We start from the raw sequence: 25,249 nt of genomic DNA, 5'->3' as shown, positions 1-25,249 counted from the left end.
GGAGGCATCATACCTTCATTGATCACACTATTTTTTACACACTTTAGATCAGTGGAGGGAGCCTCAAGATGACTTTAAAGGGATAGATCACCCAAAAGTGAAAATAATTGCAAGATTTACTCACCCTCAAGCCATATGTGTATATGACTTTCTTCTTTTAGACGAACACAATCGGAGATATATTTGAAAATATACTGACTCTACCATGAGTGAATGGGACTTGAGATTTTGAAGCCCAAAGAAGTGCATCCATCCATCATAAAAATAGTCCATAAGGTTCCAGGGGGTTAATAAAGGATGAAGCGATGGGTTTTTGCAAGAAAAATATCCATATTTATAATTTTTTAAACTAGAATCATTGGCTTCCGTTAATGGCTAGTCTAGTTGCGGCAGAAGAGTGAACTCTGACCCAATGTATATGACATATTGATGAATGTGGAAGTGTAGAAGATAGAGCTAAACAAAACAAAACACAGGAATTAGAAGTCTAACACAAGAATTTTTTAAGAGAAATGTCGGAGTTTGTTGTTTGAACCGCGAGAGGCGTCTACTCTCACTTTACGCTACTCCTACATCCTTCATCATATGTCAGGTCAGAGGTCACTCTTTCGCCAGATCTCAACCAGCGTACGGCTGTTGCCAGAAGCCAGCTACTATAGTTTATAAAGTTTTAAATATGGATATTTTTCTTACAAAAAAAAAAAAAAACATTGCTTCGCTTCAGAAACCCCCTGGAGTTTAAAAGATTAGTTCACTTCTGAATTAAAATCCTGATAATTCACTCACCCCCATGTCATCCAAGATGTCTTTCTTTCTTCATCTGAAAATAAATTAAGGTTTTTGAGGAAAACATTCCAGGATTATTCTCCTTATAGTGGACTTCAATGTGTTGAAGATCAAAATGTCAGTTTCAGTGCAGCTTCAAAGAGCTCTACATGATCCCAGATGAGGAATAAGAGTCTTATCTAGTGAAACAATTGGTCATTTTCAAAAAAATATATAAATATTACTACATTTATATACTTTTTAACCACAAATGCTCATCTTGCACTGCTCTGCGATCCGCCACACATTATGTAATCATGTTGGAAAGCTGCGCTGAAACTGCAATTTGGATCTTCAACCCGTTGGTAACTGTTGAAGTCCACTATAAGGAGAATAATGAATTAAAAACTTTAATTTCTTTTCAACTGAAGAAAGAAAGACATGAACATCTTGGATGACATGGGGGTGAGTAAATTATCAGGATTTTAATTCAGAAGTGAACTAATCCTTTAATGGATTATTTTTTATGATGGATGGATGCACTTTTTGGGGGGTTTCAAAATCTCACCCCCATTCACTCCCATTATAAAGTTTGGATAAGCCAGAATATTTTTAATATAACTCTGATTGTGTTCGTCTGATAGAAGATAACACCTAGGATGGCTTTGGGGTGAGTAAATTATGGTGTAATTTTCATTTTTGGGTGAACTATTTCTTCAATGAAGAACAAAAATAAGACCAAACAAGCATTAGAATAAATTAAAACAACTAAAATATCAACACATTTCTTATTCTCATTTTAATTTATCCCCTCAACATTTATTTATTTGTAGAGAAAGTGTGATTTCTAGATATGTTTCATAAAATAAATTTATTAGGTAGAAATTGTGTATAAAAAAAATATCCTTATCCAATAAATCATGAATAACTGGAACACTCAAGGGGCCTTTGATTAATGTTGTGGACTTGTAGTCAAAACGGTTGAGATCCACTGCTGTAGATATATTCCAGGGATGTTGGATTTTATGTCATTTTGTAAGTGTGTTGCCAAATGTGACAGCTGTACATTGCAGAACTGTAATCTTTCATTCAGATGGTTTTAAGGCATGTTCCGAGTCAGACACGCTCCTGGGTCAACATATTTTTTTGATCCTGGAACAACTTTCCTGTCAGTTCATTTAGTCCTAACCATATCCCTAACCCTAAACCTAATCCTACCAATAAGTTATCTCTAAAATCAGAGGGAAATGATTGATGAATAACACTGATGTTCAAGCACCTAAGTCTGGTTGTAAGCCTAAGCTTGACATTAACTGTAAACTTGTCCCTAAAATCTGATTGGTTGATTGGAATGTTGTTCCAGGATCAACAAAGATGATGATCCAGGAATATGTTGCCCTTGGTGAAATCAGGTTCTGCACTACAGTGCAAGGACAACAGGAGGAGGAGGTACTGTATAGAGCGCTGTAGGTATTTTTGTAGGCCAACTCTGAAGTTCACATCATTCCCTCAGCAAACACTCAATAGGATTTTTCCACTGGCAGAAAATGAGCTCTATGACTCTGTTTTGTTCATCATGGTAATCTTCACAAATAAACACAAGTCTAAATACAAATGGTAGAAGTAAAAAGCTAAACATGAGCTGCCTATAAACAAACTGGCCTACACCACATCACATGATTTCAACGTCACCATGATTAATATCCCGACAACTCTTCTAGTCTTTATTTAAAGGGTTAGTTCACCCAAAAATGAAAATAATGTCATTTATTTCTCACCCTCATGTCATTTCACACCCATAAGACCTTCGTTCATCTTTGGAACACAAATTAAGATATTTTTGTTGAAATCTGATGGCTCAGTGAGGCCTGCATAGGGAGCAATGACATTTCTTCTCTCAAGATCCATTAATGTACTAAAAACATATTTAAATTGGTTCATGTGAGTACAGTGGTTCAATATTAATATTATAAAGCGACGAGAATATTTTTGGTGCGCCAAAAAAAACAAAATAACGACTTATAAAGTGATGGCCGATTTCAAAACACTGCTTCAGGAAGCTTCGGAGCATAAATGAATCAGTGTATCGAATCAGTGGTTCGGAGTGCCAGAGTCACATGATTTCAGCAGTTTGGCAGTTTGACAAGCGATCTGAATCATGATTCGACACAAAAGACTCACAACGTAACAAAAGCAGTGTTTTGAAATCGGCCATCACTATATGTGTCGTTATTTTGTTTTTTTGGCACACTGAAAATATTCTCGTTGCTTTATAATATTAATATTGAACCACTGTACTCACATGAACTGATTTAAATATGTTTTTAGTATGGATCTTGAATCCATGTATCATTCGTTCATTCATTTTTCTAAATAAAACCAAAAATCAAAAAACAAAAAAACTAAAGTTTTTTTTTTTATTTTCCTTTTTGAATCCAAAATGACAAAAAAAGAAAACGACTCGTTTTCCGATTTTCGATTTTGTGCTCAAATTAAAAAAGGAAAAACGGATAACGAGCCCTCAAATTACATTTTGGTTTTCTCATGCAAGTGGCTTGCGTCAAAGCGAGTGACGTGGCCAGACTGAAGTAGTTATCAATACATGTACTAAAATACAACAGTTAGAAAGATATGAGACGAAATAATTAATAAATATAAATGTGCAAAACATATAAGCCTACAACAAATAAATGCAATGTAAAAGCTAAGGAAACGGAATCATTATATAGAATATATAAAGTTGCTCAAAATATTGGCCATATACAGTGTTAATGCAAAAGTAACTAGTTATTATTAATATTATTATCAATATTACTATTATAGCTACATGAATTATTGCACTTATTGAAAAGTAAGTCACATTATCTTTATTAATTCATGTAATTAAATAAAATGCATGAATTAATAAAGCTATTTCGTTAGGGCAATATATTTATATTGTCCCTTAAAACTCCTAAAATTTCGTATTTCGCAAGACCAAAAGCTATGGAAGCATGTTTCCCCCACTAAATAAAAAATAAAAAGAGTAATTGCGACTTTTTATCTGAGAATTCTGATTTGTTTCCTCACAATTGTGAGTTATAAAGTCAGAATTCTGAGATATAAACTCGCAATTGCGTGATATAGAGTCAATTCTTTGATATTTTTTTTTCTCAGTCAGAACTGACTCTATATCACGCAATTGCGAGTTTATATCTCAGAATTCTGACTTTATAACTCGCAATTGTGAGGAAACAAGTCAGAATTCTCAGATAAAAAGTCGCAATTACTCTTTTTATTTTTTATTTAGTGGCGGAAACGGGCTTCCATAGCTTTTGGTCTTGCGAAATAGGCCTACGAAATTGTGTACAGTTTTAAGGGACAATATAAATATATTGCCCTAACGAAATAGCTTTATTAATTCATGCATTTTATTTAATTACATGAATTAATAAAGATAATGTGACTTACTTTTCAATTAGTGAAATAATTCATGTAGCTATAGCCTAATCAGCGTGCGATTTGTGAAAAAAACAGAGGGGGGATGTTTTGAAAAGATTTTTTTTAATATATATATTTGTTTAAAACCACAGTGTTTACAATATAATAATAATAATTATTATAGTATAATAGTAATAGGCCTATACTATTTTTGGCAGCTGTTACAGAAACATTTTTACAAAAAAATTCAGATTTAACCTTGAAATTTGAAGTATTAAATAGTTTAGATATTTTGCACCACTACAATGACACTAATAATTCTTAATTTCTGATAGAAATGCAAAATCAATCGGTAGTTATTAATAGAATAACGAGATACAAACCTTTAAAACCATGTCAACAAATACATGCACGTAACGATCACTTCCGGTAAGCCACTTGCATCCAATGAGAAAACCAAAATGTAATTTGAGGGCTCGTTATCCGTTTTTTCCATTTCTAATTTCAGCACAAAATCGAAAATCAGAAAAACGAGTCGTTTTCCGTTTTTTCATTTTGGATTTAAAAAGGAAAAAAAAAAAAAAAAACTTTATTTATTTATTTATTTATTTTTGTTTGTTTGTTTTATATAGAAAAATGAATGAACGAATGATACACGGATTATCTTGAGGGAGGAAATGTCATTGCTCCCTCTGCAGGCCTCACTGAGCCATCAGATTTCAACAAAAATATCTTAATTTGTGTTCTGAAGATGAACGAAGGGCTTATGGGTGTGGAACGACATGAGGGAGAGTAATAAATGACATTATTTTCATTTTTGGGTGAACTAACCCTTTAAAAACATTTTCTCTGAGATCGAGTTCGAATAGTTTGAAAGAGCACTAGAGACCGCTGCACGCTCCAGCACGGGAGGTGGCGCTATGCAATTTTTTTTGTGGGTTCACCACAGAAGAATCAGAAGTTGGAGGAGACGTGCGTAGTGAATTTGATTCCACCGACTGATATCTTTCAGAATTTTATTTAACATGTTGGACTTTCTGAATTAACGGACACATTGACTTGCGAGATCTCTGATCCTCTAAATCAGTTCGGGGATAAGAGAGAAATCAGCCGTTTTGACTCTTCTCCTGGACACGTGGTTACACTGCAGCATGGCCGCGTCCAGCTCTCTCCAGAAAACAACATTAAGGTTCGCTCGTGTCACTTTTATCTCAAAGTAGCACCTTTTCCAGACATCTAATGTGTATTTCTTCTTACATATTAATACTAACCTACCCTTTAATTGCATTTTTTCTTTCACATTAAAACTGTGAAGCTAAAACCAGCACCTAAAATATTAGTGTGCGCTCGTTCAGGGTCCGTCTTTCCGTTATTGTGAGCAACAACTCTTTTCTCTAGCATTTCTTGTTTTGTATTCCTCCACAGTGAAGGTTCCGCTCTGGCTGCTGATGAAGAGGAGCTTCCAAGTGAAGATGAACCAGCCATCAGTGCCAGTGAAGATGAGGTACTCAAAATCATCGCTTCATGCTCTTACGACTAGTGTACTAAAGATATGTATCTGTTTGTTTATTTGTTTTCTGTTTTATTTATTCATTTGTTAGTTTTTTTTCCTGCCACAAACAGTTTGTGTGTTAATTAAATACAATAGTAGTTGATGGTGCCTGTTGTTTTTCTGTTTATCTAGGACTGGGGTTTTTAAACAGGAATGGTTTTAAAGGAGCCAAGACATGATTTATTAAAATTATTATTATAAAATGTTCCTTGAGTTTCACTTATAATGTTTTTGCATTTAAAAAAACAAAACACATGCATGCCAAAAAATTATCATTTTCAGTCCTTATTCGGACTCCGTAAGGATCTGTTTTTAAAGGATAAGTTCACTTTCAAATAAACTTCCTGATAATTTACTCACCCCCATGTCATCCAAGATGTTCATGTCCTTCTTTCTTCAGTCGAAAAGCAATTAAGGTTTTTGATGAAAACATTCCAGGATTATTCTCCTTATAGTGGACTTCAATGGCCTCCAGATGGTTGAAGGTCAAAATTACAGTTTCAGTGCAGCTTCAAAGAGCTTTAAACGATACCAGACGAGGAATAAGAGTCTTTTCTAGCAAAACCATCGCTCATTTTCTAAAAAAACACAACTGTATATGCTTTATAAACACAAATTATCGCCTTGAACGTATTTCCAGTTTCCTCATTCTTCAAAAAGCTTACGCTGAATGTCCTACACCTTCCCTATTCTACTTACGGAACAAACACTGCGCCAGTTCCATCTTTTTCCATAAATTGATCTACCTGCCAGATGGAAATTAGCCTAAGGCTATAATCTGGCATATTTACATTTGTCTTAATGTTCATTAATATGCATTGTTCCCCCTTTTCTTAAATACATTTTAAAAGAAAAAAGAATGCAGTACTAATGTCCTCAAGAGAATAATGGATCCTTTTAGGACTAATCTTTCTCCAATTTAAATGGGTTTTAAGTTCTCTTTTCTGGAACTGTCATGTATTTTGCAGGTAGTTTCATTAAACCCTTACAGATTCAAGACTGTACTGTACCTGTGCCAAACTAAGCCAAAATGTTTAATTTTCTTGTCCTTTTTTTGAATTACAGGAGGGCAGTGATGATGAGAGAAAACACAACAAGCTACTGGAAGCCATCAGCTCTATGGGTGGAAGAAAGAGGTTTGAGACATTTGAGATTTGTGTTTATAGTACCACTTGAAATGAAAATGCTTCGCTGACCAAAAACAAAATTCTGGACAGACAGGCCCAAAATCTGAAAATTGGAATGTTTGGAACATGGAATAAGTAAACTAATTCTAATTATTAGGGATGTGCCCGAAGCCTAATTCCATATTCAGAAAGGCATGAAGAGTTCCTAAAGGGACATGGTTAGGCTTGCTGTGGTAGTCGTTACAGTACATCAGTGGTTCCCTGATGCCCGCAAACTATATACAGTATAATTACCCAACTGTATAGCTGTGAGAGAACTCAAAAGCATTGAAATATATATATTTTTTTCCTCCCATCACCATATCCCTTTAGGGGCTCTGTAGAATGTGTCATTTTCTTTCCAAAACATGGTATTTGGCTTTGTGCACATCCCTACCAATTTTATTATGGTCTGTCTGAAAACCCGATTCTGATTTGCTGGAATGTGTGCGTTCAAACGTTTAAATGCACAGGTCATTCCAGTCAGTTTGATCACCACAGATGATTGTGCACACAAATTCAGGAGCAAAGAAACTGGTCAGCGCTGGCCTGTGACAGACAGGAAATTTGAACATGCACAAAATCTCTTTCCCTCTCACACGCTCATTCATTCTAATTCATTCAAAGAAATGTAATCATACCACGCTACTTTATTTTATCTGTAGAATTCTAAATCTCACTACCCATAAATTAAAATGACAATGTATTTAATAAACATTTATATATTTTTTATTAGGGTAAGTGTACCCATTAAGCCCATGCATCTTTTAAGCCCACTGTAAACTCAGAAGTCAAATTAAAGAAAAAAAGAGAAAATCGTATTTTATGCTGGTCATTATTTTAACAAATCCAGTGATTTTGTTACTTCCCTGACATTTCTTATTCCATACCAATCCCATTTATCAGTGTTGAGTTAGCCCCACTCATGTGTGTGCTGTCTCAGGGGACACAAACACCCCCCAAAACTTCAGTGTTTCGGGACCCTTTAAAAATCACACTTCTGCAATTTTCAGCCAATTCTTTAGAAAGTACACTGATATTATGTCAAATAAGAAATATATGTATTGTTTTTTGTGTATGAACAAAAAGTTCTTAATCATTTTATATATCATTTTCCTTTAAATGGAAAGATTAGTTTTAACTAGCTTTAGCATGCAAACTATAGCCAACACAAGCTAACCTTGAATGAAAAAAATCTTAACATTTCTCAATGTGGGCGCAATGAAAATTACTATGATGCTTATTCCACATTATGTTTACGTCTTTGTAAACATATCTTATATTTTTCACCATTATCTTTTTTCACCATTACTCACTGTGGTACCATTCAAGCCCAGCTTATTTGTTTCAATGAGGAATCCATCTAATTACAAACTTTGAGTCAATTTGTTTAATGATAACATTTATTTGTGCACTTTTACCTAACTAACCTTTTACCTTAACTTACCTTACTTATTGCTTTCATTTACAACTATATTTAGATAGGCCTACAAATTACACACATTAATTAAATTCAAAGATGGAGCCTGTTGTCCTAAATTTCCTTATGTATAACCGGACATAACTCGGAAGCCAAGCTGAGTTAAGGCTCCATACTCCAGGCATGGAAGGAGACCCCCGTAAGCCCAGAGTATGGAGCCCCATCTCGGCTTGGCTCCCGGGATACACCCGGTCAAACTTCCAGCTCGACTCCAGCTACAACTCCAGAGTCGAGCTGACTTAAGGCTCCAGACCACCGGCCACTAACACCTACCCATCCCACACAGGGCTCTTATCAAACATTAGAAAAAAAAGTTTTTTTGAATACTTTCCCCTTACTGAATAAATATTTTTAAGTTTTACTTAAATAATTTTTATATTTTGTAAATCAATCTTGATGTGGGTTTATCTGGAACACATGCAGGCTTAAACGCTGTCAAAGTACCAATTAAGCCCATCTCAGACTTCTAACTTTATTCATAAAATATCTTAATTTTATATTCTAAAATATACATCAACTAATTAATACATTTTCAGGTGAGAGAGAAATCTTGCATTTTAACAAATCATTTTTCAATATCTATTAATAAACTTAGATTTTGATGAGCTTAATGGGTACACTTGCCCTATATGTTATAATAAACATTATTTTTATATATCCAGTTAAATTTTGTGCTGCAAACATCAATGACGGCTTTAAGTTATTATGCTGGCAAGTGACCATGATATAAGCAGGATAATCCATGGCTAGGTGTGCATTGTTTTTTTTTTTTTTTGCCTTCACATTGTGCATTGAAATTGTTTAATGCCCAAAGTTAAACCCAATTTGGCAAATTCAGTTGCCAAAGTGTTGTTGCCCTTTAGCAGCTGAGTTTGACACCCCTGAAATAAATCTATTCCCTGCTGTCAGAATTTTTTTAACTGCTTATTTAGTTAGTATGTTGTTTATTAACAGTTTGATTTTTGTTTATCCAAGGAGAAAGCAGAATGAGCGCTCTGAAGCAAGTCTGCAGGTCTCTGAGTTCTTTGTCAATGCAGAGGGTAAAAGCAGATTGCATCCTAATTTAATTTCAACTTGATCGAGATGGAACATCAGTCTTAGATTTTATTTATTCTATTTAAAGGTACTGGAGAGAAAGTCATGCTTTCTGACCTCCTGGGAACTGTGGAGAAGACCCCAGGAACCTCCAATAAGACCAAGAAACAGCTGAGGAAACTAGAAAACAGTAAAGACACTTTGGATCTACCTCTCAACAAACAGGAAACAGAGAAGGTCATGAAATGCTGCATTTTCAGTTCATTCACTCACTCTATGATTAACCCAGAGGCTTGTCACTTGTCCAAAAACAGTTTCTTCTTTATTCAAAATAGCTTCCAGTGTTTTTAAATCATTAGCAATCACCAGGGATGTAATTTCAATAATGTACTCCATATAATCATCAAATTCATGTCAAAAGCAAGTAGCAATCAGGGGTGCGTTTCCCAACAGCATTGTTAGTTAAGTATGATCACAAGTTCTGATTAACTTCATTTTGCTTTAGGGAAACAAACCCTAGAATGGGATCAGTGACAATTTTTTTCAATAATCAATCACTGGGAGCAAGTCATTTTCTCTTGGTGCTCAAGGCTCTTTTTCTAGTCAGTTTTATTCTGATGATACCCTTTGAAGAGGGCTTTAATAAAGTCAGGCCACTTTCAGTTTTTTACTAAAAACAGCTCTTACACATTTTACTAGTTTTTGTTTGCTGATTTTTATTTTTTTTTTCTCTCTGTCCACAGATTCAGAGAGCCATAGCATTTGAGAAGACCGCTCAAGAGGTGGCTCTCTGGAAGACCATCGTAATGAATAACCAGAGGGCTGAACAAATGGTGTTTCCTCTGAACCAGGAGCCCTTAGGACCTAAACGGGTGGAGCAGATTGTGGCTGGATGGAAGGTGGGGATATTTATTTATTTATTTATTTATTTATTGGAACAGCTCATGGTTCAGTTTGTCATTAGCCAGATTTCCATTACTTACAGATTTGTGCAAAACTTTTGCGATATTTTTTGCGAAATGACGCCGTTTCCATTAACTGATGTTATGCGACTAAAACTCTTATGATAAGTCATTTTCCAAAAGATACTTCTCTCTGAGAGCTTTTTTGGGAGCATAATATTTGCCACGGCTTCTGGAAGCCCTTCTCCCTCATATATGCTTTCCTGGGTGCTTTTCAATACTCCAGTGGATTGTTACATCTAGGGCTGGGTACCGAACTCGATACTTTTTAGGTACCGATTGAACTGCCTCGATACTACAGAGTATCGAAAAGTGTCTTGTCATTCTGTACCAAATTTCGGTACCTCAGAATGGAGCCGAGGAGAGGGGCGGAGAAATGCTTTCGCTGTCTCGTTGAGGAGCAAGTAACGTTGCGCTACATTGTTATTTATATCTAAATATATAAAACTATACGCGCGAGAGAGACCCTATGTGCGAGAACGCGATTGAATCAACGGTTTCGTTTTCAGTTTATCTCCGAATGGACGGGTGAGAAACGGCTGTTTATGTGAGCAGCCGGTTCACTACAGATACTGTTAACAGAAAACAAAAGTGTAGCACTGCCTGCAGAAACAGCGGAACGCGCAATGTTTTTGTAGTCTAAGCTAAGGTACAACACACAGCAGCTTTACATCAGCGTTCGTCCCTCAAGTCTATGGAAACACGCGACCGGTTCATGACAGGCTCGTTCACCTGCACGAGCACAGGCTCTGCCTCTGGCTCCAGAACGCGAACAATTCTGCTGAAAAAGAGGTATCAGCGTCCTCCTGATACTGCGGATAATTTGCGGGTCGGGCCAAGTAATAAAAAAAAAAAAAAAACATTCAAATTAATTGCGTGTGGATGAGAGATGAATCATTAATGTGTTGATTTTAATAAAGGCACAGAACTCTTATTTCACGGTAAGACGCAACGAACTTGCGTCACTCTTACTTCCACTTTGATCTTGTTAATAATAATTAATTTTTTGAAGAACAATTGCTGAGTGATTTAAAAAGAGCCTCACATACTTAATTTTTGCATTGAAAACTAAACTTTATTAAAACTATTTGCACTGATTTATTGTGTTGGGTAAATTTTGTTAATTTGTGCTTTTTTTATTCCCCGCAGTGGCTCAGGAGATGAGTCTTTGAGTCTGAAAAAAAGTCAACAAAGTTAAAATATAAAACCAAAGATTTTTTTGAGGTTATGTAATCTTGTTTAAACATATTTTATAAAACTGGTACCGAAAAAGGTATCGTTTAGGTATCGGTATCGAAGTCAAGGTATCGGTATCGTCTCGGTATCGAAAATTTTTGAACGATAACCAGCCCTAGTTACATCCCCCTGGCGTCTAGGGGATATGGAGACGTAACATGAGAAAAATTAACTATTAAAATGCTGTTAAAAGGAATGTACTCATTTATTAAGGAGATGTGATGTGTGTAATAAAGGAACAGGCAGAGAGGAAAACTGAATTTGTAGTTGCTTTTAATAAGAAAAATAATTCAATATAACATAACACCCAATAATACAATAAGCAGTGAACCAAACATGCATTCAAAACAAATAAATACCTATTTACAAATTATATACAAACGCAAAGAATAAATGATAACAAAGCGAGAGACAAGAGCGGTGCTAAAGAAAAGAAATCAATAAAACATAAACAAGTTAACTAAACCCCAACAAATACTAAGCTAATCAAAAGAAAGCAAGGAAAATAATATCTTCAGTGTAGGACACCGCTATCTACACGATCTAACAAACAAATACATAAATTTGGCACCTGCTCCTAACCTAGTGTGTTTAAACAACTTTACGTGCTGTGAGGTGTAAGTCACGTGACGTACTAACCTGGTCCCATCACTATGTATCGGAGAAGGACTTGAACAAACTCTGGTAAACCGAGAGTCGAGTCGCACCATGAACTCAATATGAGTAGATCATGAAGAGCAAAGATTCAACAAAAGAAACCCCACAATAAACAAATCAAGATAACAACTAAGCAAGGTCAAAACAAGAGCAACATACAAGAGCAAACGCAGGCAAGCAAACAAAAAAAAGCAAGCTCTTCTCCCGTGCTCGTCTCACATCCGGGTCTTTATACGCGCCCACTAGCGTCCGATTGGTTGGAAAGAAAGGGAGAAAACGCTACGGGACGTAACATGGATGCTTCCTCATTTCTTGCTTTGGAAACCAAATAAAATACAGACGAACAACAATTAGACAACATAGTTATTATATGATATAATCATTTGTTATTTTTATATTACAGAACAACAGTAAGATTTCAATACTAATATTCGTGGATGTCTTTATTTCTTGATTTCAAACGTTAAATCCCTGAGCTTTTATTTTGATGGAAAACCACAGGGAGATCCAGGAAGTTGACAACAGATCTATAAAATACACTCTCGGTACAGATGTTTGGTGCACGTTGTGTTCCTAAATGCAAATGATAAGTGACTCAAACACACAGCACTTGCAGAGCAGCTTTTTCTGTGAATTGAAGCTGAAAGCTGTTTTACACTATGCAGTGCATCAGACTATATATTTCTATAATTGGATCACATCCATTGCAATTTGATGATCGCACTAAGGCACATCACATTCTCACATCCATGCAATGTCAAGATTAATAAAAAGTTACCGGGCAACTGGTGAATAAGCGTTTTATTACTGGTTTTTACTCTCATTTGGCGCTTTGAACCCTGGCGATCATGCTAAGCGTCCCGCAAATGGTGCTGCGAGCTCGCGCAGCTCTGTCAGAACAGAAGCAATCCCTGAATGAAATAAAGCCAAAGGTATTAGAAAACGTAATATTTTGAAACCGCTAACCGGCCCATGCCTAGCAACCACTCATGTTACATCAAATGCACTCATGTTTTCTTATCTTTGTTTTGTCTAATTCATTACGCTTATTTGATTTTTTTTAATTTTTTTTTTTTTTTTTTTTCTTTATTCTTTACAAAGTTTCAGTGTTACAGAGAATTACTGTTATCTTGAAATGCAGATGTTTCTTCAATGTAATTGTTTCTTTGCACTCTGAACGGGTGTAACTAAAACATGTTTGGTAGAAGCGCTTGCTTTTATTTGATAATAACTTTGTATTGTCTTTGACAGGCTGAAACTCCTCTTGAACAAGAGATTTTCAAACTCCTGCACAACAACAGCCAGCCAGTCATTGACCCCATTTTGACCCCTGTCGAGGAGGCATCACTTAAAGCCATGAGCTTGGAGGAGGTATGACAATGCCATGTTGACGTCACATGAGTTGCAATTGATACTGCTACTGCTAGTGATTTGTATAACGCTTTCAACAAGTGCTCAGGGTACATAAACATAATGGAATGGATCTGCATGTGTGCTTTTTACCAGACAGTCCCAAAAGAATGTGTACGATAACATGGAAAAAATAATCCACAGCTTCCATACAGAGATTAAGAATAAGCAGCATCAAATGCTGATCACACTGAAGCACTGGAATTGAGATTGAATCTAAAAATGTCTATTAAAATATCTGTTTAACGGAGAATAGCATAAGGATCGATAGTGATAGTGAGATTATCGAAATATTGCCAATGTTCATATCGCAATATGCATATTGCATTCGCAAGGGCCTGTGATAACTCTGTTTTAATACTTCAGAACGCTATGTTTATGGTGATGTAGATGGTTTTAAAAATAATTTTAGGGCAGGATAATGTAGTTTCTTGCACATGTCAAAATTTCTATGCACTATATATGCACTTATTTTTGGTGACCAAGCAGCACTTGAACTATTCTATCTTTGTTATTAGTCCTACTTAACATTAATATTTCACTTTGTAACAATTTGTTTTGCCTGGCAGGCTAAGATTCGTCGTGCTGAGCTTCAAAAAGCAAGAGCGCTCCAGTCATACTATGAGGCAAAAGCCAAAAGAGAAAAGAAAATCAAGAGTAAAAAGTGAGTTCTACAACTGAATGTTTCTCATGACTTTTTGTTTCTTTCATTTAGTTTAACTACAAAATGTGTCTTTTTTTTAGGTATAGCAGGGTTAAGAAGAAAAAAAAACGCAAGGAGTTTCTGAAGCAGTTTGAAGAAATGGTTAAGACAAATCCTCAAGCTGCTTTGGAAGAGCTACAAAAGATAGAAATGTCCAGGATGAAGGTGTGTGGTGAAGCATGGAAAGCGATTATGAATAAGTGAGAGTTATTTGGGCTGAAATATATTTTCCTTTAATGTTTTCACTACAGGAGAGGATGTCTCTCAAACATCAGAACAAAAGCAAGTGGGCCAAAGCCAAGGCTATCATGGCAAGATATGATCTGTCGGTGAGTTTATTTTTTATACCAGAATGAGAACCAGAATATGTCATGATTTCCGTCCCTTGATATCAGTTTCATTACCGTAACTCAATAGTGACATTTGGGTATCTCTCATACTCATCAGGCACGTAAAGCGATGCAGGAGCAGTTGCAGATAAATAAGGATCTTACACAGAAGATTGTGGTGCATTCTGATGATGAACATGAAAGCAAGGGCAAAGAATTAGAGACCGTTCCCGATTTTGTGAACGATCCTGAGCCAGTCATTGACTCGGTCAATCCCTGGATGAAAGGCCAACTTACATGCGAAGAGCCTGAGGTCAGCTGCGTCACGCCTGAGGATGCTCAAACAGCAGAAGAGGAAAACAAGGAAGAGGAACTTCTTGGAGAATTTGAGCGGAAGAGGAGGCTGAGGCAAGCTGATGAAGAGGCCTTGACTCCTGCGGAAGAAAAGAGTATGTCATTTGTCATATGTCAAGTTCTGTCATTTAGAGATGCACCATTAATCGTAAAAAGATTGCAATCTAGATTCAAACACCCATGCAATCTTTTTCCTAAATGACAATTATTTGGCTGTGTCTGTTGAACCTTTGACAAAATCACACCGTAGCATTCAAATCTGCGCCTAAAAAAAAAAGAGCAGTTGTCATGTTTGAAAATGTATGTCTTTTCAACCTCCACAGTATTGTTATTTCTGTTACAAATATTCATATCACAGAACAACTGGGATAAATGTTTATAGTTCGGATATAAACACTGATGTCTATGGAAGCATTTAAAAATGGCATAGTAAATCACCTTTTGAAAGTAACATGATGCTTCATATAATGATTGCATCATTACATTATTATGCCAGTAGGTGGCGACAAGTGACTGTTAAATGCATTTGTCATTGAATCATTCAAGAGACTTGTTAAAAAAAAACGCTGATTTATTCAGTAATGAAAAAAGTCAAGTATTTATAAGTGAGTCATTGAATCATTCGCTCAAAACGTTTTTTGAATAATTCAGATTCATTAAACATTTCAAATAGACTTCAGCAATTAACATTTAATTAACTAAACAAAAAAATTGTCATTTTCAATTTATCCAGAATCGTGCAGCTCCACTGTCGTTGTTTACTCACCCTCATCCTATTCTCCAACTATATCATTTACTTTCTTCCATGGAACCCGAAAGGTAATTATTTCTGTGCACTTGTTAGTTAAGGAATTTTATTTCCAAGTCTAAGCCTCTGCTCCTTTTATCTAGAATACTATTTCAACATGAGCACTGCTTATTCATTTAAGATTAATATTTAAGCTAAGTTCACAGTCTACACTACAGCCTCTGGGCTCATGGTGTCCTGAACACCAATATTTGAATGATTCAAAAAAGATGAATCATTGTCTGGCCATATGAGATTTTTGTATGGAGATTAAGGTTAAGATCTAGTATTACAGCACGCTGTGAATGTATAAAAGCACCATTTGTTGTTTGCTTTTGGCATATGATAAGGCCTAGAAATGGTGACGTCAGATTTAACATGCAGATAATGTCCAAACGATTCTAAACATTAAAAGTAGACTGATAGACTTTTACATAAAGCCATTGGATGTCTTCAAAGACTTGTATAGTGCACAAGTCATTTGGACCACTTGACAGCTGTTAGTCGCAGAAATAAAAACAGATACTCCAGGACACAAAATGCACAAACTTTCCTTTTCTAAAAACTGATTTGTTGAAAGGAAGTCAAACAGCATTTAAATGTTTTCAAATTGGCATCAGTTTTTTTTAAATTCACTATGGTGTTCATCAAACACCAACTACTTTTTGTCCATGCACTGAAAGTCCACACAACCAGAATTGTCAAGCTTCAAAAAGTTAGAAAATTGGTCCATAGGAATCTCTTCTTTTGAAGAGACAATTTCTTTGTGTGATGAACAGTTTTAGTTTAGGCTTTTATTCAGATGTAAACATGCATCAAAACTCTCAATAATCTCTATAAAGCATATTAAATAACAAACTGAACAGACCAAGAACAGAACAAACTGCATTGGCACTCATACATCAAGTACGGACGGTTGAGCTTCTGTTTACTATATTTGATGTGCTTTATATAAGTGTATTGATCAATGTTTATATGTGTAAATTAAATCTGTTCATCATGTAAAATGATCGTGTCTCTTCAGAAGACTGATTAAACTGCTCACTGTCTGTTTATGAATGTTTTGAAATTTTGTTTGCAAGGACTTTCAGTGGATGGATGGTAATGCCTCATGTTTCTTAAACTATATTCATTTGTGTTTCGAAGATGAATGAAATGTTTATTGGTTTGGAATGACATGAGGGTGAGTAAATGATGACAGTTTTCATTTTGGAGTTAATTAACGCTTTAATCCATTGCCTTTTCATTGAAAAATACTTTGTTCCTTTAACTTCTTGGTAGCTTACTGCTTACTTTTGTAACATTTCAGGTGATTCACTGGACTTGATATGCTTGAATTTTAATAAAATCTTGAAAAAGTGATGTGTTTTGACTGGCAGTGTATGTGGTGATTCTCATCCAAACTTTTTGTCTGGTATTCTTTTAGCAGAACACGCAAGTGAGGTGGTTGGCGAAGATGTGGTGGAGATTGCTGACAATGATGAGAATGATGATAAAGAAGAAGAAGAGGTGGAGGAGGAGGAGGAGGAGGAGGAGGTTGATGTTTCTGAGTTTAACACCCTTTTCAAGCTTATGAGGCGTGAGAAGACACAGGAAGCGCCTGAAGTTGGAGAGGAACTTTTGGAAGGACCGAATCGAATCAGGAATATGGAAGATCTGGAGGTTTTGGATGAGGGTTTGGAGCCCCAACCCATTGTGGCTCCATCTTTGCCACAAACGGCTGTTGTAGAGGCAACTTCAGAGCCAACTAATAAAAAGAGCAAGGAAATCGACCTCAACGAAGTACTCACCAAAGAAGCCAATGTCATCAAAGTTCCCTTTTTACCAACAGTGGTTGAAGAAGTGAGTTGAATGGTTTCACTTGGGGGGGTTGAAAAAAAGAGTGTAACCAATAGATTTTATTGAGGGTAGACAACAAATTTTATTTTACCAATATCGTCAACCCTGACCGAGGCCCTGTTTACACCTGGAATTATGATGCGTTTTGCTCCGTTTACGCTTCAGGTCAGTAGGCGGAGAGTAGGCAGTCTTTTGTGGCTGTTTGAACACATTCGACCACATGAGAGTCTACACTATGAAAGCAATCCGGTCAAATGCCTTTTCAACTACCTCTGGAAGTGGTTGAAAGTGGACAAACTCAAAATGATTTAGACCCGTTTACACCTGTATGTAGCGTTGTCCAATTGTAATCCGATCGACCAAAACATCTTAATACCAGAGGGCTGTTTCATAAAACAAGATTAGAAAACAAGCCAGGCTTATTTTACTTAGTCAAACTTATTGTCAGTGAATTCTGTTTCATAAAACAAACGTAAATTAGTTCAAACTCAGTTACTCTAGGAACGTGGAAACTAGCCTTGTCTGGGGCAAGCTTTCAGGCTAAGCTGAGCTTCTCTAACACTGACCAATAGGATTGCAATGATATTACAGCTGACTAATATATATATATTTGTTATACATTTCTCTCTGGTTTTGTATGGTAGCTGTAGTACCTTTATGGTTATTAGAAGAGCAGAAATTAAAATCACAAAATTAAAAATTAAAATAAATATGCACAGACTAAATTTTAATTGGTAAGATGAATCTAAACTCGGTAATTGGCCCAAAGTATATTGATTTACCCCATTACAATAGTCCATTTACAGTTACTATCAAAAAATACACTTAATTGTAGGTTTAAAATTGTACAGAAAGCACATTTAATGGCCAACATCAAATATTTTAGTGAAATGTATATTTTAGACTTATTGCGCTTCTATTGCGTTCCATCTGTTTAGCGCGCAGCAGCGCTTGTTCACTGTGAAGTTTAGCAGCAAAATGGAAATATTTGCATGACTTTCTAACATTTACAGATGGAGAATAAACTTGTGAAAAGTAAGTTATGCACTGAGGAAAACACCATGTCTCAAACGCATAAAATAGCACAAAATGTATGCTATTTCCTATGGTGGATCGATTTGATCCATGATCGACCTCTAGGGCTGCTTAAAAAAAAAAAAAAGCGTGCACGCGAAATTATCTTGACTAGGTAAACCTGGATCGAATTAGCGGGACTGCGTGAACTTCAGTTACCTTTTATGAAACCGTTTTAGCCCCAACCCATTTGTTAGGTTAATTCAAGTCAGGTTTTGGAGTTAAATCCTCGCTTTTCTTAGCATCTTTTATGAAACAGCCCTCAGGTGGAAATAGGGCCTAAGGTCTGTCTCGGTTAACTTGGACATTTAGTTTTTGAGTTGTTACAAGAAAGTTGTTTTTCCTGTGTTTTATAATGGTTTCACTCTCTTGTTAGGAGCATGATGAACAGATTTCTATCATCAAGGAGGCTTTTGCTGGGGATGATGTCATTTCTGATTTCATAAAAGACAAAAGGAAACAGGAAGCTGCAGGGAAGCCCAAAGATGTGGACCTGACCCTGCCCGGCTGGGGAGAGTGGGGAGGTGTTGGTCTCAAACCCTCCCGCTGGAAACGTTCTAGGTAAGTGCTAAATTATTTTTATATTTAAATTTCAAAACACTTTCTGCCATCATCCTTTCGATTGTCACGATATGTTTTCAGTATACAATTATATATTTTTATAATTGGTTTAGAGCGGTATCTTGAGATCTGACTGGATAGCATTGCACATGCCGTCCAGGCCAGTAATTGAAGTTAAAGGTACAATTTGTGATATTTTTTTCCGCTAGAGGTCGCTAGAAGCCTATTCAAAACAAAGGCGCAGTTTGATGACGCCAAGATTTAGAGCGGAAACTTGGTCTCCATCTTAACGGACGGTGCAAAAGAATAGGGATTGGAATCTGGAAGAACTCATGTTCGTGGATACGATTATTAACGTTACTGTAGTATGAAGCAGAGCAGGACCGAGTGTTGTGGAGCTGAACGAGGAACTGGAGCGATTGATCAACACGCCTCACGAGCAGCGGGACTTTTATTATGACACAGTCGCCGGCGCCGCTTCCTCTTTTCCGGTCATGAGTTTACAGGAGCTGTCCTTGTCGACAGAACCAGCGGCAGATGGTAAACAGTAATTATGTTCCATAAATAAGTAACACAATCCACCATAAAACGTGCAAGAAGTAAATAAGGAACTGCTTGAAGCAAGCTAGTGGTTTGCTGGACGCTAGACTCTACTTCTGCATTTGTCCACGGCACTGTTGTCATGTGGTTTCTACGTCAGTAAAGGCGGTAACAAAGGGAACTGACGTCATTGACAGGCGACTGCACTGCCCCGTGTCACTGTTTAGAATGGGAATTTTCTCATGATTTACAAGTAGTTGAAAACATTAGAGATACTGTTTGTAATCAGCTGGACAAAATATATAACACTAGCCTAGGGGTTTTTGGACATTTTACTGCAAAAATTTTACATATTGTACCTTTAAAGTGGTAACCCATACTTTGAATTTTGTCCTCTGCATTTAAGTTAGCTTGAGTCTCATAACCTTTCCCACAGCAACAGTTCCACTGTTTTTAGATGCATTTTGTCTATGGAAACGCGTTATTCGGTGCTATAATTTGGCGTTACCATTGGAAGTTTTCCATGAACGGTGGGCAGACGCGATTAAACGATGACATTCGTTGTCGAATGCCTGGAATCAAAGTCTTTAAGTGCAAGATGTGCAGTGTCAATCTGTCATATGCACAAAATTAAAATGAGAACAATTTTTAAATGGATTTTTGTGAGTTCCGTTTACAATAGTTGCCTGTGTTTTAGCGTGTTGTTTTGGGATCAGCACTTTTACACATTTTGACTTGCACAACTTTCAAATTCACTTGTGCATTTGCGTCATTTTTCATAGATACAATTTAATTTATAATAATACCTTTTATGTTGTGTATATGTCTGATGAATCTCATAGCAAGCATTAATTATTCCTTTATCAAAGCAGCTTTTCACTCTCACAACTCAAATGACAATGCACAAAATTGACACTAAAATTTAAACAGGCCCAGGGTAAATAATAATGTCACACAGAGGCTAAGAAACTTTGTCCAATCAAATGATTTCTGGTATGAGAACGGATTAATCACACTTCCTTGATATTGCAATGCAGACCACAAAATTTATTTGTCATATTTGAAATTCACATGTGAAGAACTATGAAGAACGTCTTGATCTCTTAAAGTGCAGTCACACTACCAGCGACTTTGTCGCCAGTGGCTGGCGGTGAGGTCGCTAGTGGGAGTTCCCACTACTGGTTGCCTAGTAACATTTGTGAATGACAGTCATGGATGTTACTCCATGGTGTAGAAAACAAATCAGTTTTCTTGCCACTACAAACATGCATTTTGGAAGGAAGAGTCTAAATATAAATGGAATCAGTACATAAAATGACTAATATTAAAGATGAACGAGAAAAAGCGAGTGCTTTTGCCATCATGGCTATTTATGTCCCGCAAAAGGGCAAATGCCGGTCTGCCTGGGCTCACGAAACCATTCAGGCTCGGAGTCAGCATGGCAAGTACCAAAGTATGTACACAGAGACATGTCATGAATTATAGGACAGTTGCTGACTGCTAAAATGAGCTTCTCCTTCATTTTGGCTCGATCACATGCGCTCCACTGGCTTGACTCCTATTGGTTGTCGCTCCCAAAAGTCACTCTTCATTTGCATGAAGTTCAACAGATCCCAACTTTGTCACATCGCTTGACACAGCCCATCCGGTCACAAATGGTTAATCGCCAGCTCTCCATTGAAATGAATGGGATTGTGTCACTTTTTCGCTGAGTGTCTCTGGTAGTGTGAATGCACCTTTAGAAAACATTGGAATTGTAAATATAAACTAAAAGCTAATGACACTATTTTAAAAAAGGCATGTGCTTTTCACGCCTGAATTGGAAATGTCAACACTTCAAGCTAATTCACGGGAACTTTAATATGCAGAGACATCTATAAGCCATTTGTAGGTTGAATACAATGCAAAACACTGTGTGGCTCTCTGGCTTTCTCAAAAAAATGTTCTATTTGTCTGAGCATTTAACGTCACTAAATGGCAACACTGACTCACAAACCGTTTCATATTAAACTCAAGCTATTGGTTGAGTCAAGGGGAGTGTTTGAAAACACTCATTGTTTTTGCAGTTCTGTCTGGTGATGCAAGTGGTCCAGAAATTACACACTTAAACTTTAACCGTATAGTCAACATGAAATCCAAATTGACCCCTTTACATGTTCCTGGTCTTTGTCCATACATCAGTGCACATTATTCCAGAGGAAAAAATGTTTTTGTAATCTGTTATTACAACATAATGAGACTTTGTAAAAAGTCATACTGTGTCTTCTTTAATTGTAGCACTTGTTTCAAAGTCTTGGTTTTGTTGTGGTTGATTTATAATAGTTTTTCATACTTGAATGTTCAAAAAACACATTAACATTGTGCAGCACCTCTTTTCCCAGTCTGTCAGTATTGCTCTGTTTAGTTCCTGTCTCTATGAAAAAAGCGTAATGTGCTCTGATTGGTTGGATAGATCAGTGTTTTGTGATTGGTCAAGCACTTAGTGTTTTTGTGAAATGTCACACCTCTTACCATAACTGCAAGTTTTATCACACTACTAACCCTAAACCAAAAACCTAACTCAACCAGGCCCTGCCCCCTTATTTTGCATATGCTTTGGGTGGGAGTTATTTAAATGAGGAGCATTGTGACATGTTCGTTCCTAGAAGAATACTCAAGACTACAGTGGAGGCAGAAATGCAAAAAAGCATAGGTCATCTTTAAAGATATATTATGTCATTGAGATCAGACCGTTTCCTTCCTTTACAGAAGTAAAATGGGTTTCAAGTTTGAAGGGTTTTAAGTTGACAAACTTTTGTAGACCGCAGTCTAATCTTACCTATATGTGTTCAGATCAAAGCTTTCTCTTGGTCCTCACGGTTCATTTGTCTCTGTAGATTTACAGTGAAAGTGGCCCCACCGCCTCCAAGACAAGACCAGAAACTGCCTGATGTCATCATATCAGAGACGAGAGACGCATCAATTGGTAGACATCAGGTATGAAATTGATATGAATTTGAGTATGAGTCTCATTTTCGTGAATGCATTGAATTTCTGAATTTGAGATGAGATACTAAACAAAATGGTTGAATTTTTTTTTTGCAATGACTAAGAAGTTAAAGGAGCTGGAATTCAGTTCAACATCTTGAGTGTGGCCAGTTCAGTTCATGTCATCTCATAAATTAAATGGAAGCTCAATCCTGCTTTTCTCTAATTATTATTGCGTCTTTGTTCTTAGGTTAGTTATGTTCCGTTCCCATTTGCAAACACGGATCAGTTTGAATCTTGCATCCGTACTCCTATTGGGCATACGTGGAACACACACAGCGCTGTGCAGAAGATGACAAAACCTAACGTTGTCACTACAATGGGTGCGATCATTGAGCCTATTGTCAAAGAGGACTTCATAAAGGAAAAGACCACAGAGAAAACGGGCACAAAACACTCATCGGAAAGAAAACAAAGAAGATCACGGAAGAGGAAAAACAAACTGGAAAATGAATGACTTCAGTAATTTTATTTGTGAGGAAAATGATTCAAGAAGATGTCTCTAATAAATCACCAAACAAACTTTTTGTAATTTTTCTTTTCCACATAAATCTATGATAAGTGCACACCCACATCAGACAAGCTTTTCAATAAATACACATTTTCTTTTCAACATTCTTCACATATTAGTTTTAAAAGATTTTGTTTTCGTGAAAACCACAATAAGGTTTTTGATAATCTCCCCAGTGTGAATGTCTGTTTAGATCAGGGGTTCCCACTTCAGTCCTCACGCCTCCCCGCTCTGCTCTTTTTATGTCTCTTTAGTCTGACACACTCAGTTGAGAGGTGTGTTCCATTCGACCATATGTGCACTATGAAGTAGACTTAAAAGGGTATTTCTCTATCTTAAGAGAGAGATTCTGATCCTTGTATGCAGGTGTAAAGTGTGTGAGACGCGACAGGTACAAGTCAACTGTAGGGGAATTTTACAGTTAAAGACCCAAAAGACCAGGGGCCGTAATCACAAAACATTTTGTCTTACCACTAAGAGTTCTCCTAAATAGCAGTAAAAGTTCTTGGCTAAGAGTTTTCTCTTAAAACCTGTTCACAAAGCTGCTGAGACAAACTTTTACTAAGGAATTGACTGAAGTCTTAAGCTAAGAGTAAGGGCGGGGTTGACCTCGTTGCTATGGAGTAAACACACAGTGATTGGCTGATGGGGGAGGATCTTCAGAGGAGGAATATATACACAGACAAAAGCCAACTCGCCTTAGACTGGGTAAACCCAGCCTGATCTGCTGGCAATTTGATTTCGCCCAGCAACTCAGTCTGGAAACCCGTACATTCATTTCTGCTGCATCTGTTACACTTTTGTGGGAACCAATCACAGACTGGCTTATCCACCTTGCTCGCTATTGGCGGGTACAGAGCTCTTTCTATGGCTCTGGGCGGGTATAACACGATGACGTCTCGCACGAATGTCAATCCAATTCCTTTTAACATCTTTTAACGATGCTAAATGACTTATTTAGTTTATCAAACAAATCGCTCGACTGGGTGTAAATATCAGTCTTTCTTGTTTTTTTGCACAACCTGCAAAAATCGCTTGATGCCATTGCTGCTTCTGCAAACCGCTGATGCTACAAACCAATACAAACTAAACCTGTCTGGAGCGAAAGTATGTCTCCTGGATCGTTGATCTGATTGGTTGAAGGAATACATAGCAAACTCCCCAGACCAATGTTCAATTTTAAATTGAGCTTGGTCTGGTGATAGCCAGACAAGACTCGCCTAGTTACTTCGACAGTTTTCTGCATCCCTCCGCCACCCCACTCTTCACTCTCGGCATGGGGAGCACACCAAATCCGCTTATATATATTAATATTTATATATATATATTTATATAAATATATTTATTTTTTTTTTTTACTCTATTCAATCATTTATAAGTGTGAACTCATGAAAACCATTGCCACAGGTAATCAGACAATATTTATTTGTTAAAGTTTTTTTTTTTTTTTTGCGTCTCATCGTAGATTCAAATCTATAAATCAAAATGTATTGCATTTATGAAGAAAAAGTTCAGCAACTAAGGCTCTATCGCTATTGCCTCAATGGTGTACAGTGTTCTTTAGGTGGATTAGGACTGTTTGTGATTTGATCTTAAAGGGTCATGAAACCCCCCTCTTTCAGCTCAAGTCTAGCTCACAATCTTTTTGAAAAATGCAACTCAAATGGGCGTGGTGGCTGTGAGAAGAGGGGAGAGGAGAGGGGGGAAACTCTCATCGCCAGTAGCCCATGCATATCGACTGTCACTAAAAATCAGTGGTAAAACGTGAGGAAATACTACATTAAAAAAAAAAAAAAAAAACTGGAAAAGTTAAAATCTAATGAAATACTCTGACACTTTAT

General features: G+C 36.6%; 1 protein-coding gene across 3 annotated transcripts; it reads left to right on the top strand.

Moving 5' to 3' along the window:
- Nucleotides 1–5,101: 5,101 nt before the first annotated feature.
- On the top strand, nt 5,102–23,480 carry si:dkey-251i10.3 (uncharacterized protein LOC553498 homolog). Of its 3 annotated transcripts, none has more exons than XM_067407819.1 (15): nt 5,102–5,374; nt 5,611–5,689; nt 6,803–6,873; nt 9,362–9,423; nt 9,507–9,655; nt 10,162–10,317; nt 13,525–13,644; nt 14,253–14,347; nt 14,428–14,551; nt 14,638–14,715; nt 14,834–15,164; nt 17,283–17,698; nt 19,146–19,330; nt 22,747–22,846; nt 23,088–23,480. In XM_067407819.1, exons 1-15 carry the CDS (start codon nt 5,337–5,339, stop codon nt 23,352–23,354), a joined length of 2,271 nt encoding a protein of 756 aa, XP_067263920.1. In that variant the 5' UTR covers nt 5,102–5,336; the 3' UTR covers nt 23,355–23,480. The 3 variants fall into 3 exon arrangements, with proteins under 3 accessions (XP_067263920.1, XP_067263919.1, XP_067263918.1); XM_067407818.1 differs by having other exon boundaries at nt 9,359–9,423; nt 17,286–17,698; XM_067407817.1 differs by having other exon boundaries at nt 5,103–5,374; nt 9,359–9,423.
- The last annotated feature ends 1,769 nt before the right edge of the window (nt 23,481–25,249 follow it).

This window comes from Chanodichthys erythropterus, chromosome 13, assembly GCF_024489055.1.
Source record: "Chanodichthys erythropterus isolate Z2021 chromosome 13, ASM2448905v1, whole genome shotgun sequence".
NCBI lineage: Eukaryota > Metazoa > Chordata > Actinopteri > Cypriniformes > Xenocyprididae > Chanodichthys > Chanodichthys erythropterus.
The sequence above is the reverse complement of the archived record's forward strand: the minus strand, read 5'-3'. Positions and strand labels throughout refer to the sequence as shown.

What these genes read in the sequence shown, in the direction of transcription:
- si:dkey-251i10.3 (XM_067407817.1), top strand. Translation starts at nt 5,337, where the DNA reads ATGGCCGCGTCCAGCTCTCTCCAGAAAACAACATTAAG. An exon ending in CTCCAGAAAACAACATTAAG is followed by an intron (nt 5,375 to 5,610) that starts GTTCGCTCGTGT and finishes ATTCCTCCACAG; the next exon opens with TGAAGGTTCCGCTCTGGCTG. An exon ending in TCTATGGGTGGAAGAAAGAG is followed by an intron (nt 6,874 to 9,358) that starts GTTTGAGACATT and finishes TGTTTATCCAAG; the next exon opens with GAGAAAGCAGAATGAGCGCT.